General features: G+C 41.7%; 1 protein-coding gene across 3 annotated transcripts in view; it reads left to right on the forward strand.

Annotated features, from left to right (window-relative positions):
• YLPM1 (YLP motif containing 1) overlaps window positions 1–20,222 on the forward strand; it is a 75,456-nt gene that overhangs the window by 27,670 nt on the left and 27,564 nt on the right. For all 3 annotated transcript variants that reach the window (XR_013544835.1, XM_072986423.2, XM_072986425.2), the window contains 8 exons: window positions 1,134–1,254; window positions 8,038–8,536; window positions 9,988–10,080; window positions 10,754–10,943; window positions 12,350–12,486; window positions 13,182–13,336; window positions 18,212–18,274; window positions 19,340–19,459. Coding sequence is in view for 2 of the 3 variants with exons in the window: in XM_072986423.2 (XP_072842524.2) it covers window positions 1,134–1,254; window positions 8,038–8,536; window positions 9,988–10,080; window positions 10,754–10,943; window positions 12,350–12,486; window positions 13,182–13,336; window positions 18,212–18,274; window positions 19,340–19,459 (1,378 nt within the window). In the remaining variant the exon portion in view is untranslated. The remainder of the gene's footprint in view (window positions 1–1,133; window positions 1,255–8,037; window positions 8,537–9,987; window positions 10,081–10,753; window positions 10,944–12,349; window positions 12,487–13,181; window positions 13,337–18,211; window positions 18,275–19,339; window positions 19,460–20,222) is intronic.

A 20,222-nucleotide genomic window follows, 5' to 3' on the forward strand; every position in this document is an offset into this window, starting at 1 on the left:
TGCTTTATTTTAAAAATGTATAAACTTATTCCCTTGCCAAATAACAGTGTAGCTAACACTATTAAGACAATATAGCAACAAATCAAAACAAACTGTTGGTAGGAAAAAACAACTAGAACACAAGCAGCAAAAATCAGCAAAAATTAAAGAATAATCCAAACAGAACAAGAAAAAACAAATAGGTTGAAATGAAAACAGTAGCAGATTTGAAACAAATCAGCCTTACAAAGTAGCCTGTTTTTTAGTTTCTGGTTGAAACCGTATAGGTTCTGAGCCTCCCAGGCTTCCATGGAGAAGAGACTCCTTGTTGTTGTTTTCGGTTTGCAGACTACAGTATTTGGCCATGTTCTGAAGGTTTTTCTTCCTGATGGTGGGTGTCGTTACCTAGTCTTTCGTGTGTAGTGATTACCGGTCCTTGTGGCTGGGTAGAGTTTATTGACCTTTTGTAGGCTTTATTTTTCAGTGCTAGGAGCCAGGCTTTGTTGAGTTTTAGACTTTCTTCTTTTTTGTTGAAGCTCTGCTGGTGTGTTTTTATTTTATTTTATTTTTGGATTTCAACGGCTTCCCTGTGCAGTCTAACATAATAATTGCTGGTGTTGTCCAGCACTTCAGTATTTTGAAACAGAATTTCATGTCCAGCATGTTTCAGGGCATGTTCAGCTACTGCCAGTTTTTCTACCCAGCCACAAGGACTAGTGATCGTTGCACACAAAAGACTAGCTAACAACACCCATCAATCACAGTGACAGATCATCTCTCCCCTTATCACAACAATACACCCATAATAAAAAACACACTGATCATCATAATCACCCAATCTCATGAAAAGGACAAGAAGTTGACCCCACAGCTCCAGATATTCAACTACACTACACGAGAACACAGACAGGGTTCTAACTCCTGTCCTCTGAACAATCCAGCCACAGAGAGTGGTGAAACGTTAGGAAGAAAAACCTTCTGAACATGGCCAAACAGTCTGAAAAACCTACAGTAACCATCAGATCCCGGCTGTGAAAGCCTTTGAGAATACAGACTTTTTATTGTACATATATGACTTAAAATATTTCCGATTTACTCCTGTTGTTGGGCCTTAAAGGCATATTAGAAATTAATGATATCTTTTAACTCTGCAGAGAACAGAAGGAACACATGCAGCATATGAAAGATTTTGTTCCTGAACCACAAATACCAGAAATGCCACCTCAGGAAATGTCCAGATCACAAAGTACAGCTTCTAGGAAGGATGACTTTCAGGTAAATTAAAGATTGACTTGGAAATACTGTGTAAGTGCGACCTTTTGGTAATGTGCATGCTTCCTGGTTTGAAATCCTCTTCACCATTGAAAAGGTGTTAGGGACGGTGGGGTGGGAGGAGGAAGCATTTAATAACTGAAAATTGCTTCCAGCACGATAATTGCCAAAAAAAATCACCACTGGTTGGAATGGGAACTCACTGAGAAGAGGGTAATAGCTCTGCTTTTAATATCCTTGAAACCCCTATTTGAGTTTCAATAAGCTGTATGCAGCTTGATGACACATAAAAATGTGCCTTTTTCTCTTGCTCTGTCTCACTTCTCATTGACTGTCTTAAGAACTGTGCTACCATGAAACAAAAAGGTGTTAGATTGCAACCCCCATCATCTCTACTACAGCTGGTGCCTAGGGATGATGAACGCTGAAGTCCAAAACAGAACTTAGAAATACCGGCTGAAACCGTGTTCCATAGGTTGTCCCATGTAAGGCTGATGTCATCAGCTGCCGTTTCTTTTGGGTTTTTTTAAATAAAGCTTTTCTGATCCCACTCTTCTGAAGCTCCATAAGACCGCTTTAGTCATCAGGAAGCTGTTAGGAAAGTGGGTTCTTCTTCGTGTCCTCCATGAATCACACTCTGGGTGAGCTGCACATGCGCGGAGCCTCGTCAGAATATTCTAGAGCTTTTGTGGTAGCAAAATGATACATTAGTGCAGACCCCTCTCCCCAGTATATATACCTTGGCACCAAGGCTCTCCCTTCAGTTTCTTTTCAACTGCCACATTGAGAGCCTCAGTTGTTGCTTCTGTGAGTTTTTGCCTGAAAGTGAAGGTTATTTACGTTTTATTATTATTTCAAAATCTCTTTCGTTACCAATCTTTATTATTTCTTCCAAAGCAAGTTACGCTCTGGCTTTAGGGCCAAAGCACCTCCCCCCTTTTCCCAGTTTTTAGTTCATGGCCTCTTCAGGCCCATTTAAACGCTGCGTGGTCTGCAACAACAAAATCCCACTTGCTGATGGCCACGCTAAGTGCCTTTTTTGCCTTGGTGAGGCTCATCAAACTTCTTCCTGCCCTCACTGCAAAAACTTTAAGCACGGAGTTCTCTGCAGTCGCCTTTCTAGGCTCAAACTTCGACTTTGGGAGCAATCTCTCCAGCCTGCTGAGCCCATGGCTGTACTGTCCTGTAAAGCCATACCCCACGCTATAGCCATGGGTAAAGCCGTTTCCGAGGCAGCAAAACAATGTCCTTCGGCTACTCCATCTCATTCTGAACACACAGAACCTGCCATTCCCCCAATATTGACCACCATGCTGGCGCACAAAGCCAAATATTCAACATCAAAACCCTTGACGTTGAAAACAGCCTCCAGACGAAAACCGTCTACCTACGTTTCCTCGGCACCTGAACCTTCACCACCAAACAAGGCTAAGTCTTCAAAGTTGAAGCCCTCCAAAGCAGTCTCCACCCTGACTCCAAAACCACCAGAGTCCGGAGACCTCATCTGTTTTGGTTCTCTCTCAGATGATGAAGCACTTCCACTTCACCAGCTGTCACCATCGCAGTCTCCTGAATGGGAACAGCATATTGATCAACTCACAACTTCTCCTACAACAGATTTCGGGCTCTCCTAGTGAATCTTCACCAGTTGCTTCTCTGGACATCCACAGCACTGAAATGCAACTTGAAACTGTGCCTTACTCTGTCTCAGTAGGCCTACCATGTCGGCCTCTGACACACCTACAGAGGGGGCAGTCCTAGAAAAGCATCAGCTTGCGTTCTTGCTCGAACATGGCTTAACCTCAGCACCATCATCAGGATGACTTTTGTCCCGATCAGTGCCTAAAAGAGAGACCCGCCAAGCACTATCGACCAGTTGTTTTTCCTGGTTGGACGGCATTGCCAAAGCATGCTATCCCCACACGGGAACCTTTGGTATCAAAGCGATTTTACTACCATGATCCCCCAGAGTTACCAGGCACCTCCTGTCAGTCAGCGCCCAAGAAACCTAGACGAGCTGACCAGCACTCTTCGGCTCTGGTTACTTTTGTGGCACCGGCAAGCTCCTATTTTCCATCCGGATGAACATGACCACTCATCAAGCTTGACGTCACCGGCGTCTGTCTATTCCATTGTCATCCAGTGTGGCCCATCAATGCCCTTGCCACTTCGGCAACCGTCTCAACACCAACAGCAACTTCCATATCGACACTAGCTCCGTACTGATTCCATTGATGTTGATGACTCTCGATATCGACCATTGTACATGGATCTACCTTTGATGTCAACAACAGTCAACAACCCTCGATACTGACCGCTGTCTACTGACACACCTTTGAAGTCGACAGCAATACTTTGAAGACCAACTCTTTGATGTTGATGTCGATCAACAGTTGGTCAGCTCATGGCACGACGCTGAACCACCTGATCACGGCCCCAGACCTCAAACACATCAGTACTTTTAACATCCCCAGACTTCGACCTAGCAGACACGGACACTCCACCACTAGCGGAAGACTTTCAAACCTAGGCTCCCCAGACCTACTACTGAGCCAGCAGATCACCTGTCTGATCCCATCTCTAAGGACACTACTACACCGGTCCATATCTCCATGCTTCCATCTCTCCTCAGCACAGCTAGGCGTACCTGGGCCAAACCAGCTTCATGACACACAGTGTCGAAATTCATCAACAACCTCTATCGAGTGCATGACCTTGATGCTATCTTTTTGCCAAAACAGTAGCTCCTAATTCCATCTTTGTCAAGGCTTCACAATCTTGTTCTCGACATTGACAGGTTCTGATACCACCTAATAAAGATAGCAGGCGCATTGACTCTATGGGTAGCTGGGTTCTGCTGCTTTTACGATGAGGGTTGGCAACTATCAAGGAGCTATGGGCACCTACCAATGCTTTCTTTGGGACAATATGTCTACCTTTGTGGATGGACTCCCTGAAGACAAAAGGATATTAGCCCAAACCTTTCAACAAGAAGGCCTCTCGGTAGCTAAACAACAGATGTTATATGCTAGGCACACCATCGATACCACATCAAAATCTATGCCTACCTCTGTAGCACTTAGACATTTTTCTTGGATTAGAACTGCTGGTCTCAACGAGGAAGCCTGTGCACGCATCAAAGACCTTCCTTTCAATGGCGTTGGTCTCTTCAATGCTGAAACAGATGACATTCTTGAGAATGTCCAGAAAAAGAGAACAGCCAGGTGTTGGGGTGTCTACCACACATAGCATCGCCCTTACACCTCTTATCAAGAGTTTCAACAAGAACCTCAGAGGCAAACATCCTACATGCCTTATTATAAACAACAGCCTTACCAAACAAAACCTCGACAGCAAACCACAACCAGGCACAGTGACTGCAAACTTAAGTATCAGGTTTGACATCCAATTGGCCGAGATCTCAACATAACCTCTCACACTTCCCCCTGCCCTCTAGAAGCACTTACCTGCCTGGAAAGAATCAGCATAGATGCCTGTGTCCTCTCCATCAGATGAAAGTGGTACCACATAGAATTCCACCAGCTGCCTCCACCATCACACACCGTCACACTTCCGTCGCAAACCCTACAGGACGAAAAACAGTCATTACTCAAAGACGTCATAGAACCAGTACACTACATCATACACTCAAAGATTTTTTCTCTTGACATTTCGCTATCCCCCAGAAAAGACGGCGGCTTCAACCCTATCCTCAATCTCAGAGAACTAAACCGATACATCATTACCGCCAAATTCCACATGGTTACTCTTGAATCCATCCTCCCACTACTCTGCAAAAAAGACTGGTTTGCAGTTATAGACCTCAGAGACGCCTACTTCCATGTGTCTATCCATCCATCTCACAGGCCTTATCCTGTGCTTCCAACTCAGAACCCAGGCATATCAATTCAAATGGCTTCTGTTCGGGCTCGCAGCGGCCCCCGGGTATTCACCAAATGCATGGCCCCAGTGGCAGCAAACCTCAGGCTTCACAAGATTTAAATTTTTTCATGCATCGACAACTGTCTTCTCGTAGTGCACTCCCATCACAAAGCACAGCGAGACATTCGCTTCACTTTATCTCTCCTCCAAGATCTCGGCCTTGCTGTTAATCGGCAAAAATTCAAGTTAACAAGACTAATCTATTATATAGGAACAGTTCCTCCCATTTATTTATTTATTTATTTATTTATTTATTTATTTATTTATTTATTTATTTATTTATTTATTTATTTATTTATTTATTTATTTATTTATTTATTTATTTATTAAAATAAAGCATTATTGATTGACAGGTTACCTACCTGTAATTGTGGTTCTTTGAGTGGATCTCTGTGATTCACACACCCCGGCCTGGCCTCCCCACTGTCACACCCTTTCTTTATGCAGCAGTTGAAATAACTGAAGGGAGAGCCTTGGCACCAAGGTACATATACCAGGGGGAGGGGTCTGCACTAAAGTATCTTTTTACTAATGCAGAAGCTCTAGAATATTCCAATGAGGCTCTGTGCATGCGCGTGTTGCCCAGAGTGTGAATCACAGAGGTCCACTCAAAGAACCTCAATTACAGGTAGGTAACCTGTCAATCAATAATGCTTTATTTTAATAAATAAATAAATGGGAGGAACTCTTTAATTACCAAAAATCAATGCTGCTAGGATGTCTTTACTTTTTAGATGATTAAAGACTTCTCCTTCTCACCCTGTGGCCCCCAACAGTTTCCCGATGATGAAGGAGATTCCATGGGAGCCTGGGGATCTTCAGGGGAGAAACTGGAAATGTGATTTCTACACACACACAAAATCACTGTGGCTGATGATGTTGGTGATCTTACATGGTATAAATTACAGCATGAAAATTTGAGGCAACAGGTCATTCTCTTTCTGGGAAGCCTTCTTTGATTTTTCACATAGTTCATTATACATTATTTCTATAATTTGTATTCTTATTTCCATTCAAAAAAGAAATCCAGGATGGTTCAAAATATAGCCCTTCCCCAAATTAAACAATTTAAATAAAGCATACTGCAGTGAAGAGTGTGAATAGTACTATACTCAGCAATGATTCCAGACTACTTTGCCCAAATGTAGCCCACTGAAAGTAGGTTTGATTTATTGTAGAAAAGAAGATCTATCTGTCTGTCTGTCTGTCTGTCTGTCTATCTATCTATCTTGATTGATTGATTGATTGATTGATTGATTGATTGATTGATTGATTGATTGATTGATTGATTGATTGATTGAGTTTATATGCCACCCATTTAGATATAGTCTACTCTGGGCAGCTCACAAAAAGCAGAATAAAAACAATTAATATCAAATAACAATTTACAGCATTTACACAGAGCAAAGTAGATAAAGGTAGAGAAAAAGAGGAGGTTACGTAGTGCTCGAAGAAATGCCATGTACCGTGTTTCTCCAAAAATAAGGCAGGGCCTTATACAGTGGTGCCCCGCATAGTGATGATAATCCATTCCAAAAAATCATCACTATACGGATTCGTCGCTATGCGGGGCAAAAAAGCCCATAGGAACGCATGAAAACACATTTAATGCGTTCCTATGGGCAAAAAACTCATTGTTCTGTGAAAATCCTCCATGCGGCCGCCATTTTCACTGCCCAGTAAGCAAGGAAAGGGAGCGAAAACACTGCGGGTGGCCATTTTCTTTACCCAGTGGCCATTTTGGAACCGCCGATGAGCTGCTTAAAGAACATCGTTATGCGATAATTGGTAAGCGAAACGCTTACCGATCATCGCAAAGTGATGTTTTCCCATCTAAAACATCGCAATGTGATCACAGAAGCGATCGCAAAAAACACATCGCTATGCGGATTCGTCGTTAAACGAAGCGCTCATGCAGGGCACCACTGTATTAATTTTTGCTCTAAAAATTGCATTAGAGCTTATTTTCAGGGGATGTTTTATTTCTTTCATGTACAGCAATCTACATTTATTCAAATACAGTTATGTCATCTTCTGGTTGCTGCACAATGGTGGCGGGCAGGCTTTCATTTAACTAGGGCTTATTTTTGAGGTAGGCCTTATATTACGAGCATCCTGAAAAATCATACTAGGGCTTGTTTTCAGGTTAGGTCTTATTTTCAGGGAAACAAAGTATGTAACTTTAAAATTACCTAAATGTTTACAAATAAAAGGTATACACCAAGTATGTTATATAAATAATTTCATTTTGGTTGTTCCATCTCTTTTTATATACTAAATTTTCACATGTTAGGACATGATCAAAGTACATTTTCATATGGGAGTATTGCTCTAGTGCATCTGTACAGTACAGATTGAGGAAAGCTGGTTTAATGTGAAACACATGAGCGAGAGCAAGCCATAGCGGGCCTCAGTCCTCTTTGCTCCCCAATTCCTTTTCTTCTTCTCAGGCAACCAAGAGACGTTTGGAACTTTTCATATCTATTTTTCATTAACCATAGCTTGCTATATTGCCTATATTTGAAGCTGCAGTTAATTAAACCAGCTATGGTTCATTTAAAACAAAACAGCTTCGGAGACCATGGTTTGAATCTGACTTGTTTACAAAGTAATCATGGTTAATGTTAATGTCAGTTTGTTGATTCAGGTAGCACAACAAACTGCATTTAATTAAAAGCAGAAGTTTCCAAATTCCCCTGAGAGGTAGAAGGAAGGGATGTTGCATTTCAATCCTGCTTGTATAAATTGTGTGAAACTATAATTTAGCCTGACAGACTGAAACGGCAGTGATCTTTGAACATTGTATTTTTCAGATCTTTTATTTACATGCTTTCTTCTGTTTAGGCCTCTTCTGTAAGGCAGACTGAAATACCAGTGGAAGAAGAACCTATTAAGCCTACTCCAGCTGTAATTATAAAGCCGCCAATATTGTTTCGAAAGCCTACCCCAGTTACTACAGTGGCAAAGCCTCCTGTCCCAACTATGAGACCACCTGTTCCATCAACAGCAGCTCCCCTCCCAACAGCAAAGCTACCTGCTCCATTAACACAAACAAGTATTACAGTTCCCATTTGTACTGCAGCACCCACACATGTTTCAGCTCCTGTAGTTAAGTCACTACCTGGCATGAGCCAAGAACGCTGGGATGAGGATTCTTTCCAGGGACTTTGGGACAGCAGTGAAGATAAAGGTTTAAAATCAGAGTATGACTTACCTGCATCCGATCCCTCATTGCCTTCATCAACAATCCCAACTTCTATTGTACCAGGAATGACACCACTTTCCAAGCCACCAGTAATTCATCAGACTGTTGATTATGGACATGGACATAGTCATGGTCAAGGTAAATACTGTTGATTTTGTTAATGTTGTATGTTACGTGCTGCAGAAGCTTTTCTGACTTAAGGTGGCTCAGTAAATTAATCAATTCTAGAAGGTCCTGTCATTGACTGCCCTGCTTATGTCTTGCAGACTAATAGCCATCGTCTCCTTTATTGAGTAGATCTATCCTGTGTTAGGTCTTCCTGTTCTCTGCTCCTTCAAACATGGTCTAACCTCATTCTCCTCTCCAGTGGGTCCTGTCTTGTAATATGCCCAAAGTACTATAAACTCAGTCATTTCATCTTGTAATGAATGTTCAGATTTTGTTTGATCTAAAATCCTTTTATTTGTCTTTTTGGAGATCCATGTCATGCATAAAACTACTTACCAAAACCACATTTAAGATAAATCTATTTCCTCCTATCATCTTTTTTCAATGCCATTTAATAAATGAATTGACCCAACAACATAAAGAACAATTAATGAATACTGTGGTTTTCCAAATGGTGTACATAATTTTATTCTGTTAAATTAAAATGAAAATTTTATGCAGATATTTTAAGGGAATATGGTGTTCAGTTTCATCTCAGACATCCCTAAATCTTATAGTCATCTCCTGAAATGATAAACTGTATTGAGAAAGAATTCTTTTCCCTGTTACCAACAGAGGAGTGGTGGGAACTATGGATGGTGCATCACCCTGATCTTCCCCATCCTGAACTCATCGTAGCTGCACCTCCACTGCCATGGTTCTAAATGTTAATAGTTCAGATCTGAAGAGGGAAGCTGACATTTCAGTGTGCAAGAAGTGCTTCTCCCAAGTGCTGAATACAATGCACATTTCCCGTGTGCTATTTTTCTGAAGGGGAATTGTAACTCAGAAATAGTAGCAGTGGAAGGGAAACTGTAGTTTGCCTTTTAAACAAGGCATATGGATAATGAATGCATTTGTTTGTTTAACCCTTTCCTTTCTTTTTAAAAGGACTCAAGGTGTCTATAGTTTGTAACTCCTTAGCACTTGAAGTTAAAGCTTTCTTACATGTCTTTATTAAAATGACAAATGACAGCTTCTCAAGGTGCTCCTCACCTTATAGATAAGTTGTGGTTTCCTCATGTTATTTGTTTTAAAGGAAATTCTTGGTTTTTTCCAAATGTCATTGGCAGTAGTAGGGTGACAGGTTCATGAACAAATACATACCATCCAGTCTGTGGTAAAGAATGTAGACTACTTTCAGTTCCATTCTGACAATCAGCAGAATGCTGTTGATATTTTGAATATTTGTGAGTGAGGCAGGATATAAAATCTTTGCAGTAAGTGCAGTTTTTCACCAAACTGATTGTTGTAGTTAAGCATGTGATAACTGCTGGATGCCTTGGAACCTGTTGGCTGTGTTGAGGAATGCATGAATGTGCTGAAAGACAAAATCTAAGACACCATATTTAACTATATTATTGCCAATTTGTATTTAACAGATATAGCTGCAAATAAAAGTGGACAGATTCCATATGGAGAACGAATAACTCTACGTCCAGAACCTAGTCATGAACGGCAAACCTTTTCAAAAGGTGGGTGTGTCTTTTGGAAAAAGATGCGCATTACTTTGGCATTTGACAGATTTAATTCTTAAATAATCATGTGTCATCAGGTCAGTTTTGACTTACTCCGACCCTTTTCAGGTAGAGAATACGTATTCAGAAGTGGTTTACTATTCCCTTCTCCAGGGGACATCCTGGGACTGTGCAGCTTGCCCAAGGTCACACAGTTTGGCTGTACTCACAGGAGGCACAGTGGGAAATCGAGGTCCCAACCTCTGGCTACACAGCGAGAGACCTAAAACACTGAGCTGTCCAGCCAGCTTATTCCTTGTCTAAAAGAAAATGCATTTCTCTCTTCTGTTTTAAAGTAATGTTGATGTAAATAGTTACCCTATCCTACCCTTCTAAACATTCCGTTATGGCAGCTTTAGATAGTATGTAGAATATGGTGGTTGAATTTAGAACTTCACCACTTCACATTACATTTGGTGTTTTCATGTCTGTTAGTGCTCCCTATAGTAAGCTCTACATGGAAAAAAGTGACACGTTCAATAGAGATGAGTTTAACATTCCCAATGTAATAATTGTCTTCTTGAAGTATTCTTATATGAGCATTAAAAAATGTAGTCCTTTGAAGAATTTCAGCCCATTTAATGACACTCTTTACTCCATCTTTTTTTATATTCTGCCATCATTTTTGTAGAACATCCACATCCAGGCCAACGAGATCGATACATTAAGGAAAGGGAAACATATTTTGAGCGACAAAATAATGCCAGTTCAGACCACAGAGATTTTAGGAGAGAGCGAGAACCATACAGGGACCGCATTTCTGGAGACCATGAACGAGAAAGATTTGAAAAAGAACGCTATGCACGAGAACGAGAAGACAGGTACACACTGGAGGAATAGTTGGCTTTAAAAATGTGTCTTCATGAGAGTTGTTGCCTGGAGTTCATAGGCTCTCAGTTTTGTTTGTAAGAGTCATCTTCAAACACTTTAATGCAGTGATCCTGTATCTATCAATATCTTTTAAATTTAACCCCTTAAATGAATAAAATGATGTTTTAGGTAATGGTAATTGTGATAATTGTACAAATGTGATAACATGGGCTTATGTAAAAATGGATGTGCTCAACAATAGGTTTTAAAAACCTCCTCACAGTTGTCTGGTGAGTAGAGGTCCACAAATATTGGTTGGCTAGGCAACTGTTGTGTCTAGCAGTAATCAAGCCTCGGCTTTCACTCAGTCTGCTCTCAAAGGGAGAATTAAGTATTGCTATATAGAAGAATCCCCGGAGATGTCTAAGAGCACTTAGTAGTGCCTCCTATTTCCCACCTACATGCTGCTATGTCATAGCACATCATAGCTTAATTCAGAAAGAGAGACACTTTGCTTCCCTGTGTTGCTAGTACTGTACCTTTTAAAATACCTTTTGTAACCTTCCTTGGTGCTTACCAGAATTAAATTTCTGATTGCCACTGGCAAATCTAGAGGATTCTGTTTTTATTGCTTCTGAGGATTTTTTGGGTGGAGAGGCGAGTTATGTATTTAAGTGTCTGTATTTGCTTCTCATTTTAAAACCCTAAAGTGGGGTGGGTGGGTATTCTGTGCCAACAAGTTGGAACTGACTTATAGCAACCCTAATAGGGCTTTTCTCCAGAGTCCTAATCTGTCACTCTATCCAGTACACCGAACTAGAAATCCAGTGTTTTACAATGTGGTTTTACAAAGTGGTTTGCAATGAGCATATTTAAAAAACCAATAGGTAGAAGAATAAAATAGTAAAACGATAAAATAGTGACATCCCTTGAAACAGTTCATTTTTGTATTTAAAGTTATAAATTGGAAGGATCTGTTCAGTTGTAAAATTGCTGTGTTTGTCTTAAACTTCCTTTACCTCCTTGGAAATAAGGCAAGCTATACATGTTTCTAAATAAGCAAATTATAATAGCTTGTCAGTAAATTTTATCTGTATTGGATTATAGTAATTTGTTCTTTAATGCTATTCTGACTAGGCACTGCTTACTTTGGAACGTGTTGGGCTATATTTGAAAGGAAAAAGGAGGCAAGGTATGGAAGAACTGGATTCCCAGAAGCCAATCAGTATTTTAATAGATGGATATGTTGGTTGGGAAATGTATTCCAGAGTATATTCATAGGTATTCGATATCAGTAAATGGGATTGGCCAAGAATTTTAGATGATCAGAGAACCTTGTGTATACTTGTGAATAAGATATGTAATATTTCCCAAATTCATGTGCCACATGTTGCCAAATGTTATCTCTGTTTGACAGGCCTTCTCCTTCAAGAACTCAGTCGTACCGTGGTGACAAAGACCATTCAAACTCAAGAAGGGGAGGATTTGAAAGACAGCCATATGAGAGGAAAACTGATCGTCCTCCCTATGATCATGGACCTTCCATGTATGGAGGTACAGTATTTAAACCTGGATAAAAGTTTGAATATTAGGGGGTTAAGAGTGAAATTCCAAACTTAAACTTGACTGATCCAATTTATAGTGGATCCACCTTATATGGCTCCTTTTGGTAAAAGTACTGGGTGCTTATTTAATCTGCATGTGATGGTTTATCACGCAAGTGGATTAACATTTTCCAGGTTTGCACTGTGAAATATCTTGTACCTCTTTATATGCCTGTTTATATGCCTATACCTCTTTATACGCCTGTTGTACAGGCAGTCTCTTGCTTTTTTTTTTTTTTTTTGACTTCTATACCGCCCCATAGCGCTACAAGCACTCTCCGGGCGGTTTACAATTTAATTATACAGGCTACACATTGCCCCCCCAGCAAGCTGGGTACTCATTTTACCGACCTCGGAAGGATAGAAGGCTGATAGAAGGACAAGGTTTGCTTGTCCAACAGCAAACCAAAGATTTCACAGAACCACATAGGTTGATATGATGCTCTGCCCATTGAGCAACAGGAGCCTTACCTGGTTCAAACAAGATTGTTAATTATTATAAATCAAATCAAAATTTTCTAGGTAGGAAACAGAAATAATCTGTGAGGCACATTAGAGACAAAAGTAGAAATAGCTTGGGGAATTATGACATTCATGGTACATTTTAATCTAATTTTCTTTTTCTTGTGTAAATCTCATGTTAAGGTGACCGAAGAAATTATCCTGAAGATAGAATGCCGATTTCTGCTCCATCAGTACCCAGACAACCACCGCCTGCCCCTCGTGTAGAGAGGAAACCAGAATCTAAAAATGTGGATGATATACTAAAGCCACCTGGCCGGGAGAGTAGGCCAGAGAGGGTGAGTAGTATGAGGCTAGCTTTCTATTCTTATGCAACAAAATCTGTGAAAGAGCAACACTTCACTGACACTTGTGTAGCATATAATTTCCTGAAGTGGATTCTTACCTTTGCAAAGTGTTTCATGAGCTGGAAGAAAGGATAAATAGATTAGTAGTCTAAATAGTTATTTGATAAGTATGGGTGCAGTTCTTTTATTTATGTACTAAGGGTCGTACTAAGTCTGATCTCTCCTTTCCTTGTTTACTACTCAGTGAAGGTAGTATGGCAATAAAAATGATGAATGAGGGTTGCCATGGCAAGGGCAGAGCGAGAAGCAAGATATTAGTTGACCGTTCAAGGCCACTCCTCTAATCATCCAACATAGAGCCTAAGCTTTGCCACCTTGGTTCTGTGAGTGCCAGATTCAATAATGTCACAGAAATCTCTCAGCAGATGACTGGGTGTCCAAAAAACAAGTAACTGAATCCTTTGCCCTCGGATTCAGCTGAAACAATGAATTTCAGGCAAAGGACAAGAGCTCAAAATGAGAGTAGCTTGTGGATGTTATTTATTGTTCTTCATGGCCTCTGTGAAGGCTCACAATTGGGTTTGTTCTGTGCCTGCGCAGGATATCTTGGAAATTTCTAGAGCTTAAATACATGTGATTAGTAGGATGTTTCCCCCGTGGAGCGCATGCTCCACCCTCCCAGCGTCCCCACAGTTCCTTTTTGCCGCCGCTTCGGTTGGACGTATTTCAGAATAATAAAGCGGGTACTTAAACCTAATCAGCTATTTTCATCATTTCTTTTATACTTTTCAATCATCTCTTTTATTAGACATTCCCCTATAAATTATCTGTTTTCTTTTTCAATTTCCCATTCACTGTTTTCTTCTCTTCCCGCATGTTTTCTCCCCCTCCCCCAATCACCACGTTTCCCTTCATTTTTCCCCTACTTTCATGCCCCCCCAGGGCCTTTCAGGCAGTGCGTGCTCTGCACAAACAAGATCCCGCTTGGTCATGACCGTTGCCTCTTTTGCTTAGGGGGACAACACCAAATGCACTCCTGCCCCGAGTGCAAAAGGCCTACAAAGGCTTCGATCTTACCTTTGGGGAAGGTCTCTTAATCCAATCTCCATGGATCCAACAACATCTCCAAATCTGTATCCAGAACACCGAAAAACCACTCGTTCCATATCGAGCCTGACGACTCCACCACTTCAACCAATATCATCACTGTAATCTTTACTATTCTGAAGTCCTGACTGAACAGGCTTATTACGATGAACCAAGGAGAGTAAGATATGCCTCTTCACCAAGGTATTCACCCTCCATGTCTCCTTCACCACCACAACATCGGCACCGTTCAACCTCTGCTTACCCTACATCAACTCACCATACGTAGATCCCTGCAAAATCGGCCCTTAAATGTACTTTCCCAGTACCAGAACCTCAACGGCAACCCAAGCAAGCCAAGCACTCTCAACATCACACTTCTCTCCATGTTACTACTACCTACAAGGGGCATCCACCCCGACACTGAACAATGCCTGCTATCAGTGCCTACAACATATCAACCACCTCTACCATTACTACCATCAACATCGGCTACCAGACCACCACACCGATCATCTTCACAATCATCACTTTCCTCTCAAGTTTCTACATCTGGCATGTCCCACGAATCATCCTCTAATCTTCCTACTCCTCCTTCTGATATTGGCGAGAACCAACATCAGAAGGATTTTAAATCTTATTCCCAGCTGGTTATGTGAATGGCAAAATCCTTACAGCTCGACAGCAAAGAGCCACCACCTCAGAAAAAAGATCTAGTCTTTGATGACCTGAATCAAGATAAAACACCACCTCTTAGTTTGAGTTCTATTCCAGCTATGTTCGACTTAGTTAAAGAATCATGGGACAACCCCCCTTCTTCACTTCAGATTTCACAGCGTGTAGAAAATCATTATAAAACTCACTGTCCAGACACAGCTTTCCTCTCTAAACATCCCACACCAAACTCTGTCATTGTAGAATCCAATCAGTCAAGAGCACGCAACAAATCATCTGTCGCCCCTACCAACCGAGAAAGAAGGAAACTTGACATTCTCAGAAGACGGCTCTACTCCCTCACTACATTTATTATAAGGGTCACTAATTATCAAGCCGCGAGACCACTGCCAGCTCTGGGATAGAATTTACCTATTCTTCAAGCTGCTCCAGGCACCACCAAAACAGAAGTCCTCAATATACATACCAAAGCTTCCACTTTGACTAAACAACAAAGAATCGCTGTCTGCCATACAGCAGACGCAGCCTCTAAAGCTATGTCCACTTCGATTGCCTTGAGGCTGCACGCCTGGCTGAGATCTGCAGGTATTTCAGATGACACTAGAATGAGGTTAGATCTTGGCCTTTTCAATGCCAAAACGGATGAGGTCATGGACAGTCTACATAAAATCCACAAAACCACACGCTCCTATTCTACCCAGCAAACTTACCAGTATCAGCGTCCTCAATTCCGAAGATAACCTTTCTTTCAACAGCAGTTTCAACCATACAAACAATTATATTGACCATTCAGACCACCAGTACCTGACAGATCTTACCCAGCCCCATCTACATCTACCATACCTTCCTTTCGACCTCAACAGCTACAAGCATGTCAACAGCCCTTTTGATGCCTACAGAAGAAGGGTAAGCAGTATCCATAGACCCCCTCTATCTACATTTCCAACCACACTCCATCCTTTCATCTTGGCTTGGTGCCGAATCACTAATGATCAGTGGGTTCTTTCCATTGTCCAAAACATTATACAGTGGTGCCCCACATAGCGATGATAATCCATTCCGAAAAAATTGTCCCTATACAGATTCGTCGCTATGCGGAACAAAGAAGCCCATAGGAACGCATTAAAACATGTTCTGCAAAAATCCTCCATCCGGCCGCCATTTTCGCTGCCCGGTAAGCGAGGAAGGGGCACGAAAACACTGTGGGCGGCCATTTTATTTACCCGGCGGCCATTTTGGAACCGCCGATCAGCTGTTTTTAAAATATTGCTATATGAAAATCGCTAAGCGAAACGCTTACCGATCATCACAAAGCGATGTTTTGCCATCTAAAACATCGCAATGCGATCACTTTTGCGATCACAAAAACCTCATCGCTATGCGGATTCGTCGTTAAACGAATTGCTCGTTATGCGGCGCACCACTGTATTTCATTGAATTTTACCATACCCCCACCCTCTGGCACTGTTAGGACTACTCCATACTCATTAGCTCTCTTCAAAGAAGTTTCCCTTCTTCTCTAAAAGTAAGTCATACTCATAGTCTCTTCCCCTACATTGCATGAGGGATTTTACTCCAGATATTTTACAGTCCCCAAAAAAGATGGAGGACTGCCCTACTCTCGACCTCAGAAACCTTAATAAATTCATTCGACCCAAAAGCTTTTGAATGCTGACCCTCGAAACTATCATCCCTCTCCTTTCACAAGGAGACTGGTTTGTCGTCATCAACCTTCAAGATGCCTATTTCCACATCTCTGTCCATCCACTTCATCACAAATTCCTACGATTCCTATTCGACAATGTCTCATACCATTTCTGCTCTCTCCCATTCGGGCTTTCCATGGCACCGAGGACTTTTACCAAATGTATGGCACCAGTCGCAGCTTACCTTCAACTACAGAGTATCACCATTTTTCTGTACATAGATGACTGGTTAATAGTCCCTCCTTCTTACCACGACACAGTCAGAGCTACCGAACTAACTCTCAATACTCTTCAAGATCTAGGGCTCAAGGTAAACCTTACCAGATCCCATCTTGAGCCTTCACAGACCACCACCTGCATCGGGGCGTACTTCAAATCCCTTCGAGCCAGATCCTTTCTCCCCCAAGAGAGAATTACAAAAATAAAACAAGCCATTCAACCATTAGACCATGGACCATAAAGAAAGCTGACCGCCAAAGAATTGATGCTTTTGAATTGTGGTGCTGGAGGAGACTCTTGAGAGTTCCCTGGACTGCAAAGAGAACAAACCTATCCATTCTAAAGGAAATCAACCCAGAGTGCTCACTGGAAGACCAGATCCTGAAGCTGAGGCTCCAATACTCTGGCCATCTCATGCGAAGAGAAGACTTCCTAGAAAAGACCCTGATGTTAGGAAAGTGTGAAGGCAAGAGGAGAAGGGGATGACAGAGGACGAGATGGTTGGACAGTGTCATTGAAGCTACCAACATGAATTTGACCAAACTCTGGGAGGCAGTGGAAGACAGGAGGGCTTGGCATGCTCTGGTCCATGGGGTTACAAAGAGTTGGACATGACTTAATGACTGAGCAACAATAATCTGACTGTAGAGCTTCCTTCCATGAGTGGTTAACCTAGCCATGTTTGTTGTCCAGCTGGCAGAGAAGACCTTTAACTTCAGGAAGGCTTTTAAAACAGAGGATCGTATATGTTTGCCTTTATAAAAATTGTTTTTAATTTGTTTTAATTTGTTTTTACTTAACAGTTTTAATATGTAATATTTTAATTATTTTAAATGTTGCAATTTGTTCTATTTTTAATTGAAGTTTTTAAGGCACTTAATGTTTTTTAAATATTTTGTAATCTGCCTTTACCTGAGAATGGGTTACTAATTTATAAGGTGGCTATAAATCTGGAATGACTGTATGACACATGAGAATGACAGACTGTCTTGGGTCCCTTTATTAGGAAAACTGCAGGATATAAATGCAGTGAATAAATGATGGTTTCATTTCGTTAAGCCCTATCCAAGGGGCTGTATCTTGCCTGCATGTGGGTAGATTACTGTTTAGTATATCACGTCCTTATTATTCAGTTCAGTAGGCATCCAGTGTTTCACTTACTGTCTTTTTTTTTTAATAGATTGTTATTATCATGCGAGGATTGCCAGGCAGTGGAAAGACCCATGTTGCTAAACTCATCAGGGTGAGTGGAAAAACATCAGATTTCCATATGTCTTCAGGTAATACCTACTCAGTTGCATCTTTTTCCCAAATGTTTCTATACATGATTTATTTTCCACATTCAAGCAGTAATTTGAGTTACCTTTTCTAATACTGTAAGGACAAGGTGAAAAGAGCATGTTCTCTTATTAATTGGGAGGGATCTAGCTAGTGCTCACCTTATTCCAAGAAGAAGCATGTGAACAGTCCTGGCTCCACCCCTGGTGATGCCAGAAGCCACAGGGGTCTCCCAATAATGGGTCTATAGGGTCCAGGTTGTAATGATAACCAGATGCAACCTTTATTTCCCCAGATGGGCACACAAGAACAGAAATGAAGCTTTCAACTCCCTCTGTGAGATTCCTAGGGGTTTGAGTTCTCTCTAAGAATGTCCTTTTGAGAGGGGCCTCTGTTAATGACACAAGAGTCCCTGTGAATCCCAGCCTTGTAAAATGGGAGGGATGAGTCTCAGCCCTGATCTTTTTAATGACAGCCAATAGAGGCAGGTGGTGGGCACTGGGATCTACACCTTGTTCTTCCTGGAGACTCCTCTGTCTTTCTTGCTGGCATTTTCAGTGCCATTGTTGTACCTGGCACTGAAAATGCCAGAGTTGCCCCTTCCTACCGTCAGGCCCTTCCTCTGCCTAACTGCTGGCGTTCAGGGACCTCTGCTTGGGATTCCTCCTCCCTTCTTTGTTCCACCTCTCCCAAGGAGCAGAAGTGGGGTCTGCAGCCTTGACAATCTCCCACGAGGTTTCTTCCTCCTCTGAGGTTGCCACATCCTCCTCTGATCTTCTCAATAAAGCCCATGTGTGCTCCTGTTCCTCTCTTTTACTTTGGCTGCCTCCGCCGCCTCCTGTCAGAGGTGTTCCTCATCTGTTGGCTTCTCTGCGGACAATTGTCATCCCTCTCCCCTGCCAGCCAGGAATCTCCCGGGGCAGCAGAGTGAGGGAAGATGGCACAGCCAGGGTGCCAGTAGCAACCCCCCCACACACAAAGCACTTGCACCAGAAATACAAATTGGTTTTCCTTTACATTTCTTTCCTAGGATAAAGAAGTAGAATGTGGAGGAGCTGCACCAAGAGTTCTCAGTTTGGATGACTATTTTATAATTGAAATAGAGAAAGAAGAAAGGGACCCTGATACAAAGAAAAGAGTGAAAAAGAAGGTATTTTTTGTGCTTGTTTCATTTGTTCGTTAAACGACTGTTACTGATTTCTCAAAAAATGGTGGTCTTTTCAGTGCACAGTAGGGAGAAACATTGGGATGTCCTACTATGGACCTTAGCTAGAACAGTTACCCCCAACCTGGTGCTCTCCAGATGTTTTGGAGTTCAGGTTCCAGTTGACCTCCTCAGCATAGCCAGTAGTCTGGAATGCTAGAAGTCGTTGCCCATAGCACTCTGGGGGACGAATAACTCTGACTGCAGCCATGGAAAAGACATCTTCCTTTATGACACAATTTTATCTGTATAGTACGGTTCCACAGACTCTTTGAAGTTAAAAGCGTGCTGCTTATATACTGCCCCATAGCGCTTCAAGCACTCTCTGGGCGGTTTACAAGTTAAGTATGCAGGCTACACATTGCCCCCCCCCCCCAGCAAGCTGGGTACTCATTTTACCAACCTCGGAAGGACAGAAGGCTGAGTCAACCTTGAGCCGGCTACCTGGGATTGAACCCCAGGTTGTGAGCACAGTTTTGGCTGCAGTACAGCGATTTAACCACTGCGCCACGAGGCGCAACAAGTTAGTTGTAAGGGGCTTTTGTTATGTTTGCTTTTCCTCTCTGGTTCTGTTTTTTACTTTCATCAACTCTACTTTTCCATATATAAAGCAAATCAGTCCCTTTTAGCCTTTTTAAGATTTTTAAAAATTATTTCTGATCTGAGTTTGTGTATCCCATATTACCTAAAAAAAATTTCCTGAGCCATT

The sequence above is a fragment of the Pogona vitticeps genome, chromosome 1, assembly GCF_051106095.1.
Source record: "Pogona vitticeps strain Pit_001003342236 chromosome 1, PviZW2.1, whole genome shotgun sequence".
Lineage (NCBI taxonomy): Eukaryota > Metazoa > Chordata > Lepidosauria > Squamata > Agamidae > Pogona > Pogona vitticeps.